This window comes from Palaemon carinicauda, chromosome 12, assembly GCF_036898095.1.
Source record: "Palaemon carinicauda isolate YSFRI2023 chromosome 12, ASM3689809v2, whole genome shotgun sequence".
Taxonomy (NCBI): Eukaryota; Metazoa; Arthropoda; class Malacostraca; order Decapoda; family Palaemonidae; genus Palaemon; species Palaemon carinicauda.
This window is the reverse complement of record NC_090736.1, coordinates 4,283,867-4,304,296: the sequence shown is the minus strand read 5'-3', so window position 1 is coordinate 4,304,296 and position 20,430 is coordinate 4,283,867. Positions and strand designations below refer to the sequence as shown.

The window sequence follows — 20,430 nt, the reverse complement described above, 5'->3', positions numbered from 1 at the left end:
AAAGTGGTAATGTGTTCGCCTAGCATTTGCACGGCCGCAGATTGATACCACCCCCGGACCGTGAGTTTAAGTTCTTTGTGAAGGCACTGTTTTCTCCTCTCTAACCCCTCTGGTTCACCTTTTACCTAGGGAAAAGTGCCAGCCTTCATTTCGTTTCGACTTTCTGGGTTCTTTTCAGCTAAGGTTCTTGCTTGGTGTCCCCTCAGCACCACAGGGTTCCTCTCAGGTTTGCCCCAGTGTTGGCCTTTCTTCTCCAATCAGGATTCTGCAAGCTCAGGTTTTTGGATGACTAGCTGGTTCTTTAGTTGTTTCTGGAGTGGTCTCTCCAAGCTAAGTGGTCAGTTTTGTCTATTGTCAGGAGCTTCCTGTGGCAGTCAGTAGCAATGGTTCTTTAGTTGGTTTCTTTGGGGTGTGTTGTCACACCCTCATTGTTCCCTGAACAAAAGACCAGGCAAGTGCTTCACAAGTCCTGTCGATTGTCCTCACGCTCCCCTATTGGGCCTACTGTTATCTGGTGTGTGCCTGACAAAAGATTAGATGGACAATCTTGGCACTCACTCCTCGGGACTGAGGCGCTAGCTACTGAAGCTACTTTCCTCTCAGGCTTGAGGAATGGGTGGCAATCACTAGCGCTAGTTCTTTGGTTGGAATTTTTTGGGCGTTTTGTCACACCCACGTTGTTCGCTTCTGCTTGTTGCACTAGTCTCTGTTTCTCTTACAAGAATGGTTTTGCTGTTCCTAGCTTTTCTTACATCTTCCTCTGGGCATCGGACATGTGCTAGGAAGAGGGAGGCAAGCGTGGGTGCTTGTCCCCTGTTGTGCCATGAGGAGGCTTGGTCACTCCCTACCCGGTGGGTGTCTGGTGTGGTGCTGGTGGGTTTTACCCATTTGGCCTTGCTTGTGGGGACAGGAGGGTCACCTGCCACTCCCTGCACCTCTCCTCTCGGTGTTAGACATTCATCCGAAATAGGTGGCCTTTAGTAGCGCTGGTGTTCTGCAGTTGTCATTCAATGTGTTATGACACCCAAAAACCCTCTTCAATGATTACCTGTCATTAGGCCAGTTGGACTGATCTTGGCACTCACCCTTTGGGATTGTCACCATCATCTTTCGGCCCCTCTACTCTAGACGTTAGACATATGTAAAAGATTAGGTGGCAGTTTGTTGCACTGGTTCTCTTGCTGGCTTCATTGGGTTCCGTTGTCTCTTCCCCCAATGTTCATTGGACAGAATATCAGAATTTTGGTTCAAGCACTCATTCTAGGATTGTCGTCTTGATCTTTCCTCTCAGCCCTGAACTCTCATGCGAGAACAAGTGCTGCTCTAGTCTCTGTCACCAGCTGTTTTGTGTCCCTCCCTCATGGCACGTTCCTAGTGTGGGACTCATCTGGTTGCTCTCTTGTGGTGACAGTGTTGCCTGCCACTCTGTACCCATGCTTTTGGCACGGGGTCGTGTTCGAGATTGGGGGTTATTTGATAGCACTTCTGCTGTTGTTGCTGTCATGGTTTGATTAGACTATTCCCCCCTGAAGTCATGCCTTAAACCAGAAGGTCCTACCATATACTTTCTTGGTTTACCTGTCTTGGTTTGTCAGCCAAAACAAGTTAAATTTCTTGAATTTAGTAGTTTGGTTTCTCGTGCTTTTCTCGTTCCTCGTATTCTGTCCCTGTCTGAATGGGGGAATTTTTCCAGATCCCTCCTTCACTTCAGTGTGGTAATTGGGCTGGATAGATTATCCTAAGTTAATGTTTAATAATGTAATAGAATTAATATTAATAATACTTATTTAATACTTATTGGGATAGCTTAGCTAGTCCCACCCAGCCTTCCCTACATCTCTTAGGCCACAACTGATTTTCAAGGTCAGTGGACAGCCTGTTCAACTGGTAATGTTGCCAACGGAGGACAGAATAGGAGATAGCAGTATTGCCAATGTAGTTGAAAATGGGGCTGTTTCTGGAGATTCAGGGTTAGCTAAATTATCCAGGAAAGTATTAATAATATTAATTTTATTTTGTAAATTCCATATACTGTATATGTACAGTACCGTATATAGGAGAGAAATGGGGTGAAGGTCTGTTACATAGAAAAGCGTGGGATTGGAAAAGGTCAGACCGTGTGCAGCAGTCCTAACTGCGAGACATTGGAACTTTATTCAAGTATGAGATGTTGGAACCCGCGATAACAGAGGGCGGACAGTACATTTACACTAAAGTTTTTTTATAGTTTATATGGGAAATATTTATTTTAATGTATTTACTGTTCTTAAAATATTATTTCCTTTGTTTCCTTTCCTCACTGGGCTATTTTCCCTGTTGGGGCCCCTGGGGTTATAGCATCCTGCTTTTCCAATTAGGGTTGTAGCTTAGCAAGTAAAAAAATAATAATAATAATAATAATAATAATAATAATAATAATAATAATAATAATAATTATTTGTATTTTTCCTAACTATACAGTACAAATTTGTGTCCTTCAAATTACATTTTTAAATATTTAACTTAGCCGGTGAATATATAATAGCTGCTGCTCCAGCGGCTCGACAGAAAACACACAAAAACTCGCGAGCGATCGCTATGAAGGTTGCGGGTGTGCCCACCAGCGCCAACTATCGGCCAGATACCGCATATACATGTAAACAGACCCAATTTTTTCTCTGTCGGCCTTAACGACAAGACGTATCAATACTCGCTGTATAACCTGGAGTTTTCTCAACATATTTGGTGAAGTACTTCCTTTTGGTTTGAGCTTTCGCAGTGCAGGTGTTTTATCTTCAACTTAAATCTTGAACTCGTTTTTGGATAGATTTAATTTTTGATGACTTTGGATTGTTTTTTTTGACTTTCTTTGACTTTTAAATGGCCGACCCTTCCCTTAGTACGGAAGTGTGTTTTAGGCTTTTAGCAATTATCTTATCACGTTATAAATTAATTATAGATTTTCCTCTATATATTTTATATCTCAACCGCCTTTATTAGGCCTCTTCGATTAGCTTTCCATTTATAATAAACATCAAGATAAATTTTAATGATTTGTTTATATGCGACCTTTCCTGAGAGTAGGCGTCCCTAACTTGGAAACCGAAGTTGAACAACGTTGAGCCCTTATCTACTAAAAAATATTCATTTAATAAGTTTTAAATAATTTGCTCTGTAAAAGTTATTTACGATTGAAAGAATAATAGATTTTCTTTGAATAGTCTTCGTACTGTTTCAAAGATGAACTAACGTTTAGTTTTTTTATGCTACGCAGTTTGCGCTCTATCGTTACGATAGAGAGAGAGAGTATCACGGTTTCACTTTGCAGAAAGAGTAAATCGATTCTGACGTTTTGTTCATTCTTCTTTCAAAGCTTAAATGTTTTAAATACTATTTTAAAGGAACTTTTGAATTGAAAAACCTTTCAGTTTTTTCCTTTGGTCAAATAACCTGTTTATTGACGAAAGGTAAGTGGGCTCTTCTCTTCGGTGCGAAATCAAGAGAGAGAGAGAGAGAGAGAGAGATAGAGACGGGGAGAGAGAGAGGAGAGAGAACGTTCCGATCTTTATTCTCGTCCCAAGCGAGTAACGTTTTTCTCGAGTCAGTTTTTTACTCTCGTCCCTAGTCTCTGTACGGGGAGAAAGGATAAAACGTTTTTAGTTTTTATTCTCGTCCCAAGGCACTGTACGGTGAGAGATTGAAAACGTAGTTTTGAATGAACTGGTGTTTAGTCTCCTTCCCAGCCACTGATCTTTTTATCTTAAAATATGTTTACTGTTTTTTGCTTGTATTAATGTGCTTACATTATACGACTGATTTCGCAATTATAACCTTTTGATGAGGGTAGAATTGGGTGCTATCAGGTAGAAATCAGTTTTATTCATACCTAATGTGAATTGTTAAAAAATTCGATTTCAGTGAAATAAGTGCAAAACAGAAAATCGTAGTGATAAGGTGATAATTGCGCAAAGTGTTATCAGTGTTGCGACCGAGGGTTCGTCTGTTCGTGCCTGTCGTTCGCCTAGTCCGAGACCTCTTGCAAGCTCCCAAGCCCAGGGGAGAAGTAATGTCGTACGACTTATGGGTTCGAGAGGACTTGATCAGCGAACAGACGTTCCCTCTATGGTTTCAGGCGTGTCTCATCAACACCGCCCCTACCATAAGACGAGCGAGACGATTTTCTCCTCGTCATCCGAAGGCTTTTCGCATAAGAAACCGTGGAACAAGGTTTCGAGGCCCTTTAAGCGAAAGTCAGTCCTTTCAGGACAGGTCCAGCGTCCTGGTTTTAACTATTAGGACAGCTCTGACCCTATGCAGTCATCGGAAGACTGCTCGCCGCCTAAACAAAAGCGTAACACAATTAAACACAGGCTCCGAGAGTCTTTTTGTAGGCAAGGTTTTGCAGTCACAGACGTTACCCTCGTCTCTTACCGCAACCATTCCCATTGATCTTAAATGGGTTGTACGGCAAGACATGCAGAATAAGCTTGCCTCTCTTATGGAGGACTATTCTGCCGATAAGGTTCACGTTGAGCCTAGCCGTTTATCTCATCGAGATCCTGGCCCTCAGCCGCCCAAACGAACCTTTGTGCGTCCTGTTGACGTTGGCGTAGCTAAGCACGTCAGTCACGATATGTAGAGCCTCACTCGATGCGGTCTCGTGTTGATTTTCAGCCGCATTTGGACGTTAGGCCACTTACTAATGCTCCTGTTGACGTTCAGGACATTCGCCAACCATCGGAGTTGACTTGTTTTGACGCTGAGCGTCAACCACCGCAGTCTAGAGTTGTTTTGACTGCTCAGACTAGGCAGTCAAAACAGTCTCGAGTGGACGCCGAGCGTCCTCACGCACCTGTTGTTGTTGACAGTTCACAGACTGTTAAGCAGTTACATGACGTTGCGTCCTGGTCCGCTACTAATGCACCAGTGCGTGTGGACTCTGCTTTTCAAGCATTGCCACCACGGCAGGTCTCTCCCTTGCTTGAGACTCGGCTATTGTCGGACAAGGTTCCTTCAGATGAGGAAGTTGCTGTTCCCCCTCCTACTGATATTCCCTTGAGGACTCTGTCAGACGGAGAGGAGCCTAAAGCTGCTCAGCCCTCTATGGAGTTTAAATAAATCATGCTGATTTTTAAGGATCTTTGTCCGGACCATTTTGTAACTGCTGCTCCTCGTTCGCCTAAACGTCAGAGTTTACACTAGGCCTAGATACTTCGAAGCCGTTGTTTTCTAAGCTAGTGCTCTCTCGCTCTTCTAAGAGAGCTTTACGTTTGCTAGGCGACTGGTTTATCACCAGGAGGAGTTTGGGGGAGACAGCCTTTGCTTTCCCTACTTTTAAGCTGGCTTATAGAGCGAGAGTCTGATATGACACGGGAGAAGTTCTCGGCTTGGGAGTTCCTGCCTCTGCCCAGATAGACTTCTCAAACCTCATAGACTCTCCCTGGCGCCTGGCCATGAGACGCTCCTAGATTTTATGGTCGACTTCAGAGCTAGACCATCTCCTGTTAGGAGTTTTTTCGAGCGTTTGAAGTTTTGCTGTACATTATGTCATGCATAAACAAGGCTTTCAGGGATGGCTCCAATGATCTGACAGCCACGTTCTCTGCAGGAACAAGTCCCTCAGGGATGGCTCCAATGATCTGGCAGCCATGTTCACTGCAGGAGTACGTAAGAGGCAAGTGCGCTCAATGTGTTCATTGTCAAGACAAACTTCACGATGAAGTCTACCAGGCTGTCTTGACAGCATTAATGGAAGGCGACTGGATGGTCTCTCTCGACCTTCAGGAGGCATACTTCCACATTCCTATACACCCGGATTCCCAACCGTTTCTGAGGTTTGTTTACAGGAATGTGGGGTACCAGTTTCGAGCCCTGTGCTTTGGCCTCAGTCCTGCTCCTCTCGTGTTTACGAGGCTCATGAGGAATGTGGCAAAATCCCTCCATCTATCGGGGATCCGAGCCTCCCTGTACTTGGACGACTGGCTTCTCAGAGCATCGTCCAGTCTTCGCTGTCTGCAGGATCTACATTGGACGTTGAGTCTGGCCAGGGAGTTGGGACTTTTGGTCAACCTAAAAGTCCCAACTGATCCCATCCCAGATTATTCTATATTTGGGGATGGAGATTCGCAGTCCAGTTTTTTTTTTCGGGCTTTTCCGTCTGCCACCGAATAGAACAAGCCCTGCTCGAAGTCCAACTAATGCTGAAAAGAAAACGTTTGTTCAGTCAGGAGTTGGAACAGTCTCGTAGGGACTCTCATCCCTGGAGCAGTTTGTCTCTCTAGGGAGACTACACCTTCTGCCTCTCCGGTTCCATCTAGCCTCTCACTGGAACTAGGACAAGACGTTAGAGACGGTATCATTCCCAGTCTCCGAACCAGTAAAGGCATGCCTGAAATGGTGGGACAGCAATATCAGTCTGAGAGAGGGACTATCCCTAGCAGTCAAGAACCCAAACCACGTGTTGTTCTCAGACGCGTCGGATTTGGGTTGGGGTGCGACCCTGGACGGTCGGGAATGCTCGGGTCTGTGGACCTCAAGTCAGAAGAGCATGCACATCAACGGCAAGGAGCTATTAGCAGTCCACTTGGCCTTGATGATATTCGACAACACCACAGCTTTGGCGTACATCTCCAAGCAAGGAGGCACACACTCCTTCACGCTGCTCGAGATCGCAAGGGACCTTCTCTTATGGTCAAGAGATCGAGGCATCTCCCTAGTAACGAGATTCATCCAGGGGGACTTGAACGTCTTGGCAGACTGTCTCAGTCGGAGGGGTCAGGTGATACCCACGGAATGGACCCTCCACAAGGACGTGGGCAAGAGTCTTTGGGCTACTTGGGGTCAACCCACCATAGACCTCTTTGCCTCCTCGTTGACCAAAAGGTTACCAATCTATTGCTCTCCAGTCCTAGATACAGAAGCAATCCACATAGACGCGTTTCTACTGGATTGGTCTCTTCTGGACTTATATGCATTCCCACCATTCAAGATAGTCAATAAGGTACTGCAGAAGTTCGCCTCTCACGGAGGGACAAGGTTGACGTTGGTTGCTACCCTCTGGCCCGCGAGAGAGTGGTTCACCGAGGTACTTCAATGGCTGGTAGACTTTCCTAGAAGTCTTCCTCTAAGGGTAGATCTGTTACGTCAGCCCCACGTAAAGAATGTCCATCAAAGCCTCCCCGCTCTTCGTCTGACTTCCTTCAGACTATCGAAAGACTCTCAAGAGCTCGAGGCTTTTCGAAGGAGGCAGCCAGTGCGATTGCAAGAGGGAGGAGAGCTTCTACCATTAGAGTATACCAGTCGAAGTGGGAAGTCTTTCGAGACTGGTGCAAGTCAGCATCTGTGTCCTCGTCCAGTACCTCTGTAGCCCAAATCGCAGATTTTCTTTTACATCTGAGAAAGGTTCGCTCCCTTTCAGCTCCCACGATTAAGGGCTACAGGAGCATGTTGGCTTCGGTCTTTCGACATAGAGGCTTAGATCTTTCCAACAATAAAGATCTCCAAGATCTCCTTAAGTCTTTCGAGACCTCTAAGGAACGTCGTTTGGCAACTCCTAGATGGAACTTAGACGTGGTCCTAAGGTTCCTCATGTCAGACAGGTTTGAGCCATTACATTCAGCCTCCCTGAAGGATCTCACCCTCAAGACACTTTTCCTAGTGTGCTTGGCTTAGGCTAAAAGGGTCAGTGAACTTCATGCCTTCAGTAAGAACATCGGCTTTTCTACAGAAAAAGCCACTTGTTCACTTCAACTTGGTTTCCTGGCCAAAAATGAACTGCCTTCTCGTCCTTGGCCTAAATCTTTTGATATTCCTTGCTTATCAGAGATCGTAGGCAACGAACTGGAAAGAGTATTATGTCCTGTTAGAGCTCTTAAGTTCTATTTAGCTCGTACTAAGTCATTACGAGGTAAATCTGAGGCATTATGGTGCTCAGTTAAGAAACCATCATTGCCTATGTCAAAGAATGCTTTGTCATTTTTTATCAGATTTTTAATACGAGAAGCTCATTCTCACTTGAATGAGAAAGACCGATGTTTGCTTAAGGTTAAGACGCACGAAGTTAGAGCTATAGCAACCTCCGTGGCCTTCAAGCAAAATTAATCTCTGCAAAGTATTATGGACGCGACTTTTTGGAGAAGCAAGTCAGTGTTCGCGTCATTTTACTTAAAAGATGTCCAGACTCTTTACGAGGACTGCTACACATTGGGTCCATTCGTTGCAGCGAGTGCAGTAGTGGGTGAGGGTTCTACCACTACATTACCCTAATTCCAATATCCTTTTTAATCTGTCTCTTGAAATGTTTTTAATATTGTTTTTTGGGTTGTACGGAAGGCTAAGAAGCCTTTCGCATCCTGGTTGATTTGGCGGGTGGTCAAAGTCATTTCTTGAGAGCGCCCAGATTAGGGGTTTGATGAGGTCCTGTTGTATGGGTTGCAGCCCTTAATACTTCAGCTCCTGGGAGTCTTTCAGCATCCTAAGAGGATCGCTGGGCTTCGTGAGGAAGACAGACTAATAAGGCAGAGTAATCGTCTAAGTCAACTTCCTTACCAGGTACCTTTATATATTTGGGTTTTGTTATGATATAACTGTCAAAAACTCTAAGCATATACGCTGTAAACTTAATTAACTCTGGTCTCTACCCACCACCATGGGTGTGAATCAGCTATTATATATTCACCGGCTAAGTTAAATATTTAAAAATGATATTTTAATTATAAAATAAATTTTTGAATATACTTACCCGGTGAATATATAAATTAAAGGCCCCCCCTTCCTCCCCGATAGAGACCCAGCGGGATGAAAAAAAATTGGGTCTGTTTACATGTATATGCGGTATCTGGCCGATAGTTGGCGCTGGTGGGCACACCCGCAACCTTCATAGCGATCGCTCGCGAGTTTTTGTGTGTGTTTTCTGTCGAGCCGCTGGAGCAGCAGCTATTATATATTCACCGGGTAAGTATATTCAAAAATTTATTTTATAATTAAAATATCATTTTTAAATATGTAACTTCCTTGGTAGTTACATACATATATATATATAGCTTAATCCCACTATATATATGTAACTACCAGGTAAGTATATTTAGAAATTTATTTTAAAATAAAAATACCATTTTTGAATATGTAACTTCCCTGGTAGTTACATATATATAGCGGGATTAAGCCATATATACTGTATATATATGTAACTACCAGGTAAGTACATTTAAAAATATATTTTAAAATAAAAATAGCATTTTCTGCCTCAACTATACTGCAAGTCCTATGCGTAAGGTGAAAGTGTCTACTAAATGTGATGGGGGCCATGGCTTCCCTGCCACATACCAGTAATTACTGACTCCTCATAAATTTCAACAGGGCAAGTTTCAGCTATGCTGAAAATGTACTCCTATTAGACGACTCCGGTTTGCATATGATAATAAGGAAAAATATTTGATAAATATTGATTAGATGGGATCCAAGTTATCTTTCCATTATATATAGGGAATAGGTATTGCATCATACGAAACCACTGTTACATGAATCTTAGCATATGATGTTTGTCGTTAATAATTTTCTGTTTTTCGTGTCACTGTATCACAAAATGATGAACAAAATAATTGTCCCTAGAAGGGAAATTCATTCAGCAACCTTAAAATACAAATTGCAAATTTTTTAGGATGCTTTTATGAGCAGGTCTTTAATTAATTTATAGTCAGCATGTTTTTTTTTCTTAAAATTTAATTTGTTCCAACACGAATACTTACCTCGAACTACTTTCTTAGGAGTTACCTGTAACCTCCTCTCTACCGACCAGAGTTTTGTGTAGTGTACCCCCCACCCCGTTTTCTAAGGAGGCCTACCCCCGGCATTAAGGAATGTGCCCCGAGGGTAGGCTTATCGTAGGTCGATGTCCGCCCGGGTCAACAGCTTCAGTAAGTTCTCTGGTCGCGACGTGTAAACACGTCGCCCTCGTTCTCTATCGATCCTTTGTGTGCGTTCTGAGTGTCCCTCGTGTTCCCCGCGTGGTAACTTGTGTTTTCCTGTGTACTTTTCCCGGGTGTTCCTGTGTGTTCACCTTCCACCCGTGTGCTTACCCAGTGTATTCCTTGATTCCCTTCGTGCTTGTGTCTTGCGTGTGTGCTTTATGGAGCAAATTCGCCGTTGTCCGGGGCCTAGGGCCGGTAAATCATGTGGAGCGTTCCTCTCCAAGCCTGAAGTGGACCCTCACTCCCTTTGCTCCTCCTGTAGGGGAAGGGTTTGTTCGTCAGCAGATACGTGCCCTGAGTGTGTAGACTGGAGCAATATCCAGTGGGTACGTTACGGTACTAAAAAGAGGAAATCGGCGAATCGTTCCCCCAGAAAAGCTAGCGTTACTTCGCCGCTACCATCACCCAGTGAGCGGTCCGACGGGGCCTCTGTTTCGCCGTCCCCTACATAGAGTAGGGGCCGAGGTAAGTCTGTCGTAGAGAAGGAACAAAGCGGCCTTCCCCAAGAGCCTAGTGAAAGTGCAGTGCCGGTTGCGGGCCCTTCTAGGGCTAGTGAAGAACCCAGTAGTGCGTCCGGAGAGTCGGCCCTTGTGCTCGGGGGGCACGTGTCCTCCGATGACCCCTTGTGGGGTAGTAACGCGGTGTCTGTGTCTTCGCCGCCCTCGTGGGCCTGTGCTTCAGGGTCTTCGGTAGGCGGAGACAACCAGAAGAAGTTACGATCTTCGGGTAATGATGCCTTCGGTTGGAGGCTTCCGAAGACACCAGGTAGGTCCCCGTTAAGACTGGAAGAGGGCCTGGACCCCTGGCTCCCTAGCATGGAGCGCCTTGAATCGTTCCCGGCCCCCCTCACGGAAGTCCCCGAAGATTTCCTTCAGCCGTCGACCTCGGTCACTCAACGCGTGAAGAAGTCCCCCGCAGTCCCTGCTACCGGCCGACATACGATAAGTACAGTGTCGTCGGGTTCGTCGGAAGATTATTATTTCTCGTCGGGGGAAGAAGTCAGGAGAAAACACCGTCGTCGGAGGGAGTGGTCCAGGAGCAGGCGTTCCCGTTCTAGGTCGCGCTCCAGGTACAGTAGGAAGCGCTCCCGCTCCCCAGGACGTAAGTATAAGAGGAGTAGGTCTCCTAATGGTGACTGGGTCTTCGTACCCCGGGACTCAAGGGTGCCTTGTTCCCCGGACCGCCGGTCCAGAGAGTTCTCGCCAAGGATGCCATCCTCAAAACACGACCTTGACCCTCGCAACCAAGCTCGCAGGAAGGACTCTACAGGAAGGCATAAGTCCTCAAAGCCTCCGGTTCACCCTGCCCAGCGGGGGGAAACGCGCTTCTTTTCGGGCGGCCTGGCCGAACCAGCCCAGCTGGTGCGGCCTTCGGGTCGGAAGGAACGGTTCCCGCTGCCGGGTCAGCCCACGGGAACCGCGTCCTCGGCACCCAGAGCCCTTGAGCGGACGAGAGTCCCCGCTGAATCAGCGATGCCTGCGTTAACCCAGGCCTCTGGTGCGGACGTCCCCGCCGATGAAGTCCAGTACCTCGGTAGGACGGCACCCCTGGCCCCAAGAGCTAGACGTCCAGTCGGTGTGCCCGGTAACCCAGCTCCCCGGCCCCAAGCCGAGACCTCGGCTGACGGAAGGGAGGGTTCACCAACGGAGGACTCGGCCTATAGGAGGGTGGTTGGCCTTATCAGGAGGCACCACAAAATTGAGGAACCTACAGCTACGGACGAAGACTACTGGAGGTCAAGCCTGTTACGGATTATGCAGATCCCTACCCAACCTAAGACGTCTCTAGCGCTTCCTCTAGCCCGAGATCTGGTCCTAGGGCAGGAGTATGTGGACAAGGTGGTGGCTAGTAATGCCGAGGCCCCCAAAACCCAGAGTTCCTCAAAATTGCTCCAGGGCCTCAAAACTCAGGGCAAAGTATATGTGCCAGAGGGGCGTCGCCCAGGCCCCTGTAAAGTGGAATCATCCATTGACATCCTGAGTCAGGGCGTCTCAGAGGATAGAGCCTCTTCGGCCCCAGTCTGTTTCTCGCCAGCGGAGGCCTCCATGATGGAGGAAATGTCAAGGGATCTAGTGAACGTCTCCTCTTGGCTGGACTGGTGGGCTTCCACCTTAGTAGGAGTACAAGCCTCGTTCGACCCCGCGGACCTTGACCAGCAGAGCCTCCTGAGGGACCTTATTACCTCCGGTGGTAAAACCCTAAAATTTTTAACATACCAGTCGCTCGCCTTGACGGCTAACTGGGTACTCCGTAAGAGAGACACCGTACTGGCTAAGGTGTCCCGGAAGGTGCCAGACAGGGAAGCGCGGGCCATACGGAGCTTACCTTTGTGGGAAGAGTCCTTGTTTCCCCTGAAAGAACTAGAGACCATCATGGAGAAGGTCTCGAAGAAAAAGGAGTCTAACAACCCCAGGCCTACGCCTTCTAGGAGACCGCCCTACAAGAGGTCCGTCTCGGATAGTGCCGCGACGGCCCAAGCCTCTCCCAGCACGACGAGGAGAGAGGCTCCCTCTACCTCCTGGTCCTCAACGCCTCAGCCCCCCCGTAGGGGAGCTCCAGCTTCTTCAAGCTTCTTCAGGTCGGGTTACTCTGCCTCTAGGAGAGGCCGTTCAGGCCGCTCCTCCAGGAGATAGAGTGGGAGGCCCCCTATCCTCGCCCAAGCCTCGGGTTGGGGGATGCCTCAGACTACATTGGCAAGCATGGAAGGCTCACGGAGCGGAGCCTTGGACAGAGTCCGTACTAAAGGAGGGCTACAGACTACCGTTCTTAGCGGAACCACCCCCTCTTATCCCGGCCAGCCGGGCGGAATGGCTAGCCCCCAGAGACCCGTTGAAGAAGACCGCCCTTCAAGAGGAGGTGTCCTCCATGTTAGAGAAGGGCGCCATGGAAGAAGTTCTTCTCCCAGGCCCGGGTTTCTACAGTCGTCTGTTCCTAGTAGAAAAAGCGACGGGGGGTTGGAGACCGGTTATAGATCTGTCGGCTCTCAACAAGTTCATCAAGAAGACGAACTTCAAAATGGACACTCCGAAGTCAGTTCTGCTGTCCTTGAGGGAGAAAGATTACATGATGACCATAGACCTCAAGGACGCCTACTTCCAAATTCCGGTCCACCCCTCGAGTCGAAAGTTTCTCCGGGTGAAATGGGGTTCCCAGATCCTGCAATTCAAGACCCTTTGCTTCGGATTGTCAACAGCGCCCCAGGTGTTCACGAGAGTCTTCACGACTGTCTCAGTGTGGGCTCATCCGATACCTGGACGACTGGTTGCTTCTTTCCTCCTCAAAGGACCTCTTGGAGGAACAAGGGTTGAAACTCCTCCAATTTTGCAAGGATCTGGGCATCGTAATCAACCCGGAAAAAAAAAATCAAACCTATCCCCATCCACCAGAATGAACTACTTGGGATTGACGTTAGATACCATTCTGGGAAAAGCCTTCCCTTCGGAGGACAGAATAAACAACCTCATAAATATCATTCGGCCGTTCCTGTCGGAGCGCCCCAGGAGAGCGAAAGACTGGCAGAAACTGATAGGTCACCTGGTCTCATTGGAGAAACTAGTTCCCCAAGGGAGGGTAAGGCTCAGCCGTACAATGGAACCTGAAGAACCTCTGGTGCCACCTGGACTCACAACAAGTTCTAATCCCAGTTCTACCAAACACGAGACCCTCCCTGGAATGGTGGCATTGCCGGTCGAACTCACTCAAGGGGATGCCCTTCGGGAGCGACCCCCCCGAGTTACTACTGTTCACAGACGCCTCCAACCAAGGGTGGGGAGCCCATCCTTGACGAAACAGCACGAGGGACCTGGTTGGACGGAGAAAAGGAACTCCACATCAATGTCCTGGAGTTGAAGGCAGTCCAGAAGGCTTGCCTACACTTCGCGGATCTGCTAAAGGGAAACACCGTGGCGTTGATGTGCGACAACGCCACGGTAGTAGCATACATAAAGAAGCAATGAGGCTTGAAGACGAAGGAATTGTGCGATCTCACCATAAAAATTCTAGATTGGGCAGAAGAGAACCAAGTGGTGTTATTAGCGAGGTTCATTCCCGGGAAGAAAAATGTGCTGGCCGACGGTCTCAGCAGAGTGGGCCAGATAGTAGGGACAGAATGGTCCCTTCTTCCAGAAGTAGCCAAGCTCATCATCCAATGTTGGGGTTCCCCGGTGATGGACCTCTTTGCAACAAAACTCAACGCCCAACTCCCTGTATATTGTTCTCCTGTACCAGACCCGAAAGCAGCCTTAGAAGACGCCTTTCAGCACAAGTGGGACAATCTAGATGTGTACGCTTTTCCCCCTTTCACGTTGATAAGGCAAGTGCTCAACAGAGTAAGGACAGCCCGAAACCTAAAGATGACTTTGGTAGCGCCCTGGTGGCCGGAGAGAGAGTGGTTCGCGGACCTAAAAGACCTGGCGAGTCAACCACCGTGGCCTCTGCCCAACAGGTCAGACCTTCTGCATCAACCTCATTTTCTCAGGCTCCACGACAACCCACTCTCCCTACGTCTTCACGCCTGGAGACTATCGAGCGGCTCCTGAAGAAAGAAGGATATTCTTCATCCACTGCTAAGAGAATGTCGCTATACCTGAGAAAGTCGTCAGCCGCGGTCTACCAGGCTAAGTGGGCCTCCTTCACGAAGTGGTGCTCTGAAAAGCGCATTAAACCTCTTAAGGCCTCTGTCCCAGACATAGCAGATTTTCTGGTGTTTCTTAGAGACAAGGTGGGAATGTCAATCCCAGCCATAAAAGGGGTTCGGGCCGCCTTAGGCCAAGTCTTCCTCCTGAAGGGCATCGACCTGGGGGCCTCGAGGCACTTAGCGATGCTTGTCAAGAGTTTCGAGCAGTCCTGCCCCCCACAGGCGAGTAGGGTGCCCCAGTGGGACTTAGCTAAGGTCCTGAAGATGTTGTGTGGCCCCCCCTTTGAACCTTTGAAAGATATCGTGGACAGAGATCTCACCCTCAAGGCCGTCTTCTTACTGGCCTTGGCGTCCGCTAAGAGAGTGGGTGAGATCCATGGTCTGTCATATGACGTTTCTCATTCGAAGGGGTGGAAAGAAGTATCCTTCAAGTTCGTTCCTTCTTTTGTGGCTAAGACTCAGAACCCAGCAGTCTGGGATCCGAGGTTCGAAGGTTTTTCAATACCTGCCATCCCTAGGACGAGTAATTCAGAGGATTTGAAATTATGCCCTGTACGGACAAGTAGAAAATACCTTGAAAGAACGACTCATCTCCGCCCAGGCATCAAGAGCCTCTTCGTATCCACGGGTATTACTAAGAAGCAAGTGTCCAAGAACACCATTTCCTTCTGGTTGAGACAAGTTATTGCCAGAGCCTACAAGGAAGAAGGCATAGCAGTGCCAGGCACCCCCCGACCTCATGACATCAGGGGCCTGAGCACCTCCTTAGCCTTTGAGAAAAACATGGCAGTAGGTCAGATCCTGTGAGCAGGTACTTGGTCGAACCAGTCAACCTTTACTGCCCATTACCTGAAGGACTACTCGAGGAAGTCCTTAGACGGGTTCTCCATTGGAACAGTCATCTCCGCCCTCCAAGCGGTGTAACGGTAAAAGCCCCAGGCTCAATCACGGCTAGCAACCGGGAGACACAGGTGCGGCTTCCTTCCATCCTACCCAGTTGCTTCCTAGCCTCATCGGGGAGTACCAACTTATACCATTGGATAACACATTCTTCACGACTACGCTACTGGAAGAAGCATCAGAAGATGTTTTTTCAAAGGGTGAGTACTTAGACACTAACGTGAACTCTTGTGTAGTTACCCTCTCATCCGTTTTCTAGTAGGTACCGTTATCCCTGGGCCTCTTGGCCTCCGCTTCCCGGGTCAGGGGGTCAGAATAGCACTCCCTCCTCCTAAAGTGTAAGTCTCCTAAGAAAGTAGTTCGAGGTAAGTATTCGTGTTGGAACAAATAAAAAATTTTAAGTAATTTTTATTTTTCCTAACATACTTACCGAGAACTACTTTCGGGTAATGGCCCTCCCTTCCTTCCCCGAGTGCCTCTCTTCCCTTGCAAGCATTGTGCTAATCCAATAGAACTTACTGAAGCGGTTGACCCGGGCGGACATCGACCTACGATAAGCCTACCCTCGGGGCACATTCCTTAATGCCGGGGGTAGGCCTCCTTAGAAAACGGGGTGGGGGGTACACTACACAAAACTCTGGTCGGTAGAGAGGAGGTTACAGGTAACTCCTAAGAAAGTAGTTCTCGGTAAGTATGTTAGGAAAAATAAAAATTACTTAAAATTTTTGATATTTAACTTCAGTATATGATTCAGTGATCTAAACAAATTTACAGTAATAATCAAAGTTAAGTATATGATTCAGTAATCTAAACATACTTTCAGTAATACATTAATAATCAAGGTTAAGTACTGTATATGATTCAGTGATCTAAACGTACTTCCAGTAATACAGTAATAATCAAAGTTAAGTATATGATTCAGTAATCTAAACATACTTTCAGTAATACATTAATAATCAAGGTTAAGTACTGTATATGATTCAGTGATCTAAACGTACTTCCAGTAATACAGTAATAATCAAAGTTAAGTATATGATTCAGTAATCTAAACATACTTCCAGTAATACAGTAATAATCAAGGTTAAGTACTGTATATGATTCAGTGATCTAAACATACTTCCAGTAATACAGTAATAATCAAGGTTAAGTATATGATTCAGTAATCTAAACGTACTTCCAGTAATACAGTAATAATCAAAGTTAAGTGTATGATTCCGTAATCTAAACATACTTCCAGTAATACAGTAATAATCAAGGTTAAGTATATGATTCAGTAATCTAAACATACTTCCAGTAATACAGTAATAATCAAGGTTAAGTATATGATTCAGTAATCTAAACATACTTCCAGTAATACAGTAATAATCAAAGTTAAGTACTGTATATAATTCAGTGATCTAAACAAACTTATAGTAATAATCAAAGGTCTTTGTCCACCAAAGTGTTGACATTTTGAATCTATTCATCTTTTGCTATGCAGTAATTTTTTCACCATTTAGACGGTCATTTCTTTCATTCTTCTTGCAATTTAAATTCTAATTTTAAGAAAAATTTGTTTTGTTTCAGATCTGTTGGAGAAGTAAAAGGATGTACCTGGGACCTGTTTACTACTGTAATTCATAGGAATTCATGCTTTATCCATATCCATGTTTTACCTAAATGTAAGATGAACAAAAGTGTACATACCAGTGCATTTGGCTGGGTTCATGTAAAAAGTTTGAATGTTGAATCATAGCTCATATTCATATAAACATTTGTGTGAAATTTCTGATTATTTTGTAATTGTAGGATAGAAATGAATAATTTATTAATTTAGAGATTTTAGTATGGACTTAAGTTTTTTTTTTTTTTTTTTTTCGTTTGATGATGTAATTGCACCGAGGCCCTTCGTTAAAGTCAAAGCATTTTCCACTACATGAGTTGATGAAAATTTTTTGTTCGTAGTTTCCGAGGGTAATCTCATCAGATAGCCTTGCCCTTAGACAATTGTATATGTAATATACTGTTTAGAAGGATGTTAGAACTTCTATAGATATACAGAAATTTTAAAAGATGTATTATATCTTGCCGATTTTTGGATAGCTGCTATTGTTTTTTGTGAGTTTCAATGTTTTTTTATTAGGTATATTTTGAATGGATAGTTTATATTGCTTTTACTTTTCGACTCCTAATGTATTTTACTGTGATTTTGTATCAAAACGTTGATTACTTCAAATTCTTTGGCTTCTATCCATACAGCTAGTGAAACCATCCTCTGTGAATTATTCATCATAATTTTTTAAGATTTTTAGGTTAACTTTACTGGTCTCAACCTTTCCGGTACGCATCCCCCCATACACAGCTTGACCTTTTAGAGCAAGGGTTCTTAACCTTTTGATGCTTCCAGGACCCCCCCCCCATGGATTTCCCAATATGTTCCCATACCCCCCTTCACTTAACTGTCAAAATAATTATCACCAATCCTATTATTTGCCAGTATGTCTTCAGGATAAGTCAATAACTTGAATTTACTGTACTTTACATATTGATAGCTAGGAATTGAACATAAAATAAAATCATAAACATTGATAACTTTATCACATTTGCTTACTGAAAGCAAAATAAAAGAAAAATTACAAATGTTTACAACTATTTTACAATATAACTTTAATTCACTTGTTTCTGATTATAAATCAACAACTTTATTTTTTACAATTCAGTTTTATTACACAAAAGAAGAAAGAAAACATTGATGAATTAATATAATAAAGAAGATAGATACCAATACACATACCCCCAAGGGGTATGGATACCCCCAGTTAAGAGGCCCCGTTTTAGAGAGTTTTTGGCACGTGCCACAAATTTCAACCTTTTCTATTTTACCTGGTTAGATATTTGCTTGTTAGTGCTGCCGGAAGGCTGATGCCAGTTAAGTGCCTCTTTAATGAGTTTCTTATTATGCGATTGATAGTAATGATGCAACTTATAAAGTTGTATAGATAATATTGTGTAAAAACAGTTGGTTGTAGCCAACTGACAGATGTACAGAAGCAAAATGCAAAATATTGGCCTTGGCATTTCAATGTTGATGTGATTGACAGGTATTTGAGTAACAATCCTAATGCCATTAAGTATGATAATTATTGCTGCGCATTTTATGATATATTTATTGACAAATTGGAATGTATAAGTGAACCGATTTAACCCAAATCATGAATTTCCTCTGTACAGTATTATCTTTTGAAGCATTTGACTTGTCTTTGTTATCACATTTTTTTTTCAAAGCATACTGACTGTTATCCTTAAATATAAAGAGAGTTTTGAATATTTTATATAAAAACAGGAATATTTCAAATTTAAATATATATTATTGTCCAAGGAAGCCATTTATGACCGATATCCTGCCCTTTAAATCAATTTCATCTAGTGTTGCATTGTTTTTATTTTTTTCTTGTTTCATTTGTATTTGTGCTGTTTAGTATAGAGTAAAAGTAGCTTTAATTAAGATAGTAATTTTGTGAATAGATGTGTGAAAGTTGGATGAATATTTAATACTGAATGTAAACTACTGTATACTTCTAAAATTTGTCCCAAAATTAATGTCACCCCAGAATAATTGCACTCTGTATCTTCCAAATGTGGTCTGGGGTATGTATGTTTACAAATAGCATCATCTCGGCTTGCTTAGTCTCCTTGTTCTTATACATGTCGCCCAGGTCTAGTGAGTCTTCATTTGTCATCTTGAAAGCTTCGAGAATTTTGGTGTTTGTTACAAAATTCTTATGAGAGAATCAAACTTTTTGGACTTAAAGCTTTGAGAAATGGGGTTTAGAATGCTGTATTTTATTATTGCACAATATTTCTCTTCTATTTTGTTTAATCTGAACTTTTTATTGCAACCTGTTGTAATTATTATTTATTAATTAAGTTTACTTTAGGGCTGTAGTGTTTCAAGTCTTCCCAGTAAGGAAGTTGATTACAGCATGGCATAACAATAAAATTAACCCGCCAAATACTTTGCCAGTAATGAACACCTTGACAACATAACAATGAACTGAATATTCTATGTTCTTACAAGTTCCATATTGGGCTTGTGTTACTTAAGAGTTAGTAGTTCTCCTTCCAGTGTGGAAATTTTCTCGATTGCTGCAGTTACACACTGACTCTTTACTCATTATAACACGTGATTCAGTACATAATTTTTTTCTACGTACTGCGGTAAAGGTGTTGATAAGAGTATTTTACTGTATGCTGTATGCAAACAAAGTTTTTTAAGCTAAGTTTTATTTGAAACATGAGAGTTTTGATAGATGGTTTAAATGAAATTGGAACGAGAATGCCTAGCTTACATTAGTGAGTTATATTTTGGATTTATTGTTGATGCATTGCTTTAAATATTTATACTCGGAGAGAAATAATGAGCTGGAGATAAAGAGGAAAGGTGTGTATGAATATCCTTATTTAATGGGAAGCAATTACCCTGCAGATTTTATTTTTGACTGAAAGTCATGTGACTTTGATCAGAGGATTAGTTACAGTGTTTAAGGAAGTTCAAAAAGGGAACAATAAATTTCTTAACCCTTTTACCCCCATGGACGTACCGGTACGTCCTTGCAAAAATATGCTATAAATTTTTTTTTTTTCATATTTTTGATGATTTTTTGAGAAAATTCAGGCATTTTCCAAGAGAATGAGACCAACCTGACCTCTCTATGACAAAAATTAAGGCTTTTAGAGCAATTTAAAAAAAATATACTGCAAAATGTGCTGGGAAAAAAATAACCCCCTGGGGGTTAAGGGTTGGAAAGTTCCAAATAGCCTGGGGGTAAAAGGGATAAAATAAGTTGTAAAAAGTCAGATAGATTTTATGTCTAAAACATTGATTCATATTTGTAGTATGTGTTCATTACCATCTAAAACTGGTATATTGAAGGAAATCCTTTTAGATTTAGTATTAGTTTTAAGATA

The 20,430-nt window shown here is 44.2% G+C and overlaps 1 protein-coding gene across 2 annotated transcripts in view; it reads left to right on the top strand.

The window, feature by feature from the left end:
- LOC137651174 (E3 ubiquitin-protein ligase PPP1R11-like) overlaps window positions 1-19,902 on the top strand; it is a 66,001-nt gene extending 46,099 nt beyond the window's left edge. For both annotated transcript variants that reach the window (XM_068384317.1, XM_068384316.1), the window contains exon 5: window positions 17,050-19,902. In XM_068384317.1, the coding sequence (XP_068240418.1) occupies window positions 17,050-17,066 (17 nt within the window). In that variant the 3' untranslated portion in view covers window positions 17,067-19,902. The remainder of the gene's footprint in view (window positions 1-17,049) is intronic.
- Window positions 19,903-20,430: the final 528 nt, after the last annotated feature.